General features: G+C 50.5%; 1 protein-coding gene and 1 long non-coding RNA gene across 3 annotated transcripts in view; both read left to right on the top strand.

Annotated features, from left to right (window-relative positions):
- Positions 1-284: 284 nt before the first annotated feature.
- Positions 285-1007, top strand: LOC126577182 (uncharacterized). The gene is made up of 3 exons (XR_007608323.1): positions 285-339; positions 422-524; positions 601-1007. It is a non-coding gene; the product is annotated as an uncharacterized LOC126577182 (long non-coding RNA).
- A 700-nt stretch (positions 1008-1707) lies between these two features.
- Positions 1708-5000, top strand: part of LOC126577220 (uncharacterized oxidoreductase YjmC) — a 3335-nt gene continuing 42 nt past the window's right edge. The window contains exons 1-6 of one of the 2 annotated variants that reach the window (XM_050238681.1): positions 1708-2165; positions 2686-3024; positions 3577-3957; positions 4015-4229; positions 4307-4663; positions 4739-5000. The exon at positions 4739-5000 is cut by the window's right edge and continues 42 nt beyond it. In XM_050238681.1, coding sequence (XP_050094638.1) covers positions 2742-3024; positions 3577-3957; positions 4015-4229; positions 4307-4663; positions 4739-4897 — 1395 coding nt within the window. In that variant the 5' untranslated portion in view covers positions 1708-2165; positions 2686-2741 and the 3' untranslated portion in view covers positions 4898-5000. Of the gene's footprint in view, positions 2166-2685; positions 3025-3282; positions 3450-3576; positions 3958-4014; positions 4230-4306; positions 4664-4738 lie in introns of those variants that run through there. The other variant, XM_050238682.1, reaches the window with a different exon arrangement.

The raw sequence follows: 5000 nt of genomic DNA, 5'->3' as shown, positions 1-5000 counted from the left end.
CATTATTGTCTCCGTTGTAAACATTTCTCCTAATCCCGCCTAGCAACGATATTTGATCCCAGGTTGTCGCACCGAACGGACGCGTCTTTTTCGAGACCGCAGAAATTTATTGTTCACAGTAAATTAACGATGGGTTTAGATTACTACGCTATCCTGAACGTTCCGCGCAACGCTACTACGGAGGAAATTAAAAAGGCGTGAGTAGAGTTTTGATTTTTCTCCAGAAATGCTCCAGCTAGGGAGTGAATCGTGGCCATCTTGTGCTTTTTAGTTTCGTGAAATCCGCATCATTGGGGGAAACAAACTTAAAACTGCTGGCTGAAGCGTACGACGTGCTTGGTAAGTTTTTCCTTCCCGTCGTGATTGGGATTGGCGAATGAATTATAACGAGATGAGGGTTCTGTCCTCCCACTGTCCTCAGCTAGTATCGAACTGCGCCTACTGTTTGATGAAATCGGCGAGGAAGGCCTGAAACGGGAACCGCATTGTTACGAGTTCTCTAAAGATAGTGAGCAACTGTTGAAGTAAGTAGAACGCGTTTTACACCGTCTCGACTACATCTAATCCTGTACAACCGATATGTTGTATGTGCAATTGAAGGGAAACTACAGGAGAAGCTACTACTGTTGATAGCAGCGCCATCGTAAGATATCCTGGAAGTCCTGGGATAGGCACCAAAAAACCAACGTTCGTTTTGAGCTCCCCTATCAAGTTGATGGTCAACGTGGACCTGCTAGAGTGCTTCTATGGATTCATCAGGAACATTCATTACACCAGAGCAGTGGTTCGCAACGGAATCATAACCTGGCGCCATGAGTACGCAACGGTTTGCCTCAAACCCGGTTTACCACACAAAACGATCGTCGTCCTTCCGGGTGCGGGCCACATCTACGAAAATTTTCCTCCCGGTGAGGTTCATCTTCTCTTCGAGCAGCTGCCGCATCCACGCTTCAGTCGATACGAGGCAGATCTGCATTTGCAGCAACCGCTTGCACTGGCCGACGTGTTCCAGGGAAAACCGATCACGATCATCGGTATCGATCATAAACTTATTCGGCTGGAGATCCCAATGTTAACGGCACCGGTACATCGCGTCACCATTCCTGGTGAAGGTATGCCGGTATACGGAGGTAACGGAGCTCGTGGTAATTTGCAGATCGTGTTTATCGGTTAGTAATTTAACTGCGACTTGTGTATGCTGTCATAAACACCATCTCTCGCCTTCTTATTTGCAGTTACATTTCCTGCTTACTTACCGCCGAAAACAAATCGCAAGATTGGCCGTATTTTGAAGCCGTTCTACAATTAATCCACCCTCAGATGTTTAATTCGCTACAGAGCAGAGTTTTTAATTGCGGATTTACATAAAATTATATTATAAAACATATTTTAGCAGGAGCTTAAGTAAAAAAACGCAATTTTAACGCGTCGTAATTCCACCTAGGAATGCGTTATCCCCCTCTTCATTCTCGACGCACTTTACCACGATCCATTCGCCATACACTGTACGATGGCGTACGAGCGTAAATTCATTCATGGATTACTACGCATGGTAGCTAGCCAGCGCGAATGTGGAGGAGTAGGCAGAACGTGTTGACTACATTATCAACAAACCATCAACGTAGTGGTGGTAGTAGTAGTAGTAGTAGCAGTAGTAGGCGTTGTTGTGCGATGAGGCCGTTTGGGCCGCGGAAGGGTGTTTGTGGGACTCATGCGCCTTGCTAGGGCCCGTGCCCGTGTTTTTATCGCGAGAAAGTTTTTTTTACCAAAAGAAAAAAAAGAGTTTAAAAACAAGCACCACGCTACGCACGAGTAAAGTGTGTTGTCTACCTTTCAATTGACCTGCTGCGTCTGCTTGCTGCTGAAGAAAGGCAAAAAAACACGCGATACCGAGGGCGATCGAGGGTATTGGGGCGTGTGTGCGCGGATAAAAAGTTAATTTTAGGTTCCGTTGTGGTGCAAATGGTTCGCCGGGGGTCCGTGGACCATACCGAGCGAGCGACCTTCCGTTTCGTGACCGATCCGTAGCGAAGTGGCCAAGTTCATCGAACGACATGCATCTGTAGCAGCAGCAGCAGCAGCAACAGCCTTTCGTTCGTTCAGTGCAACCCGAGAACGTGTGCTGGCCTGGAGTCTCATCTTTGGTCCACCAACAAACGCGAACGGTAAGTGTACCATCGTTGGATCGATCCGTTGCATTACGTAAAGGCACGCAAAAAGAGCAGAAGTTTCAACGCCAACAATTGGTGCACCGCGTCTGTGCGTCGCAAAACAACAAGTGCATCAGCTGACACACACAGCGCAGTGCATATGCACTTGCTGCTCCGGTGGTCGTGTTCGTGGTTCGTGAATTCACGGGAGCAAACGACATTCCATCCACCACATCGCCGGTGTAGGTGTGCGGGGTCCTACTTTTATGATGGTTGAAGTCGATCATCGCCGCCGGGTTGTTGTACGAGAGCCCTTGGCGGGTGGACTGTCTGAAACCAGTTCAAAATTCATGAGCGCGCGTGGCCTTGGAACTACGGAACTGACGAGCGTTTCTGTGTTCTTTTGCTTCCCATCTGAAGAACCCATCCAAATTGCGTTGTGGTCGTGGTGGTTTAGGGCAGAACCCTTCTTTTAAGCCCATCGTTCTCTCTCTCTCTCTCTCTCTCTCTCTCTCTCTCTATCGTCTTGTTTTAGCTAACGACGCCACCGCTATCTCTGTCCACCTAGCAGCAGCATAACACGCACGCACGATGATGGCATCGTCACCGGTGGTAAGCTTCTTGCGCCGCGGTCCCAAAGCCGCCTCGTTCACGCTGCTGGCAAATCGAGCACCAACACCACAATGGCACGTGTTTGTTGGTGGCGTTGCGCAAGGAATGTGTGCGCGCCAAATACACACTCTTCTGGTGCTACTGGACGGCCACAACAATCCGCTGGAACCCGTTCCCAATCAGTCAGCCGTTGGCCAGCACGCTTGGAACACGAAACGGAAACAGTATTATCAGCAGCATCGTGCGAGCTCCGCAAAGTTCGGTGAGTTTGTGGGGTGACCACTTGCTCCTCGTGTGCTAATAGCTTATGTCAATGGTGGGGTATTAAGATCCTCGGGTTCGCAGGCGTGGTATAAGCGCTAGATTACATTTGCAGCATAGCTTCGATTGACTCTAAACGAAATCAAGGAATAGGCCATAAGTGCAAGCCTAGTAATTGAAGAGCTCCATGTCCATGTAACAAGCTCAGAACCTTTTGTCGTTTAGCGCGACCCCATAGCACCACACGCGCTGCTCCCCTATCTTGGTTGCAACAGTGACAACGGCAATCACACTCTCTCCGACTTCAACCTCTCCCCCGGTTGCTGTTGTCGTCTGGTGCGAGATAATCGAAAATGTGGCCAGACGCTCGCAGTAAAAGGCATTAGTGTCGGCGTACTGGACGCGGAATCTTATCGGTGTGACCTGGTAACAAGAGGCTGTTGGTTTATTCGGTTGTTTGCAATTCGTGGCACCGTTTGTTTGAAGCATTATTCCGTGGAATCCCTCTCTTTTTTTTCTCGTAAAATTGAAAAAAATGTTCATTTCATTGCAGGATCAAACAGCAGCAGAACCATGTCTCTGGCAGCATCAAAGCAAGACCTGGTGGCGCTAGAAGAGGCGAGACGCTTCATGGTCGATTGTTTGGTGAAATCCAAGACACCGTTGGCGCACGCACAGCAACAGGCGGATCTGCTGGCCGAGGCCGACTATCGGGGCCACTTCAGTCACGGTATGAACCGGCTCGAGATGTACATTAACGATCTGCACAAGAACGCATGCGACGGTGCGGCCGTTCCGACGATTCTGAACGAAACACCAGCCACGGCGTGGGTCGATGGAAACAATGGGCTCGGTGCAGTCGTCGGTAACTTTTGCATGGATCTGGCGATCAAGAAGGCGAAGGAAGTTGGTGTTGGTTGGGTGTGCGCCAAGCGTAAGTAACTCAAGATGGAACGTTGGTCTTGCGATCTGTACGATAATTGTCCGGCAGGATCGAACCATTACGGTATCGCCGGTTGGTACACGATGCGTGCGATGAAGGCCGGTTGCATCGGGATGTCGATGACCAATACGTCGCCGCTGGCGAGTCCAACGCGTAGCAAGGAAGCAGCCCTCGGTACCAATCCCATTTCGGTCGGTGCACCGGCCAAGGACGGGGATGGGTTCGTGCTGGATATGGCAACGACGGCCGTTGCCGTTGGCAAGGTACATTTGCAGCAACAATTGCGCGAAAGGAAAATCCGATACTGAAGAGGCATGTTTGTGTTTGTTCCCGTGTGTAGATTGAGATGCAGCGCCGCAAGAATGAACCGATACCACTCGGATGGGCCCAGGGACCGGATGGACATCCGACGACCGATGCGAGTGTGGCCTTCGATACGGCCTGCCTGATGCCGCTCGGTGGCAGTGAGCTAACGTCCGGTTACAAGGGCTATGGGCTCGGTGCGATGGTGGAAATGTTCTGCGGCGTACTGGCCGGTGCTAACTACGCTACCAAGATCCGCAAATGGACGCACGCTGGCGCTGACTCGGAGGCTGATCTGGGCCAGTGTTTTGTAGCGATCAATCCGGCCTGCTTTGCGCCCGGTTTCGAGGATCGTCTCTCAGACATGAATGGCATCCTTCGCAACATGCCAACGGTGAGTGGGTGGGTGGGGATCTTCTTCATTTGGTGGTGTTTGAGTTAAGTTTCTGTTTTTCTTATTTTTTTCCAGACTGATCCCGCACTTCCAGTGCTTGTGGCCGGGGATCCCGAGCGACACCATATGGAGAAGGTGGACAAGGAGGGTGGGCTTGCGTATCACGTGAATCAAATCAAGACCTGCACGGAGCTGTCGGAACGTTTGGGCGTGAAGCCGATTGTTCTTGTTTAATCGTGCTGGTGCGTTTGGTTGATCGACAGCATTTCTTCAGGACATATCATTTATCCCGTGCGCGTTCCGGCATGCGTTCTGCGTTGCATTTTTCTATCGGTGC

This window comes from Anopheles aquasalis, chromosome 3 (genome assembly GCF_943734665.1).
Source record: "Anopheles aquasalis chromosome 3, idAnoAquaMG_Q_19, whole genome shotgun sequence".
Taxonomy (NCBI): Eukaryota; Metazoa; Arthropoda; class Insecta; order Diptera; family Culicidae; genus Anopheles; species Anopheles aquasalis.
The sequence above is the reverse complement of the archived record's forward strand: the minus strand, read 5'-3'. Positions and strand labels throughout refer to the sequence as shown.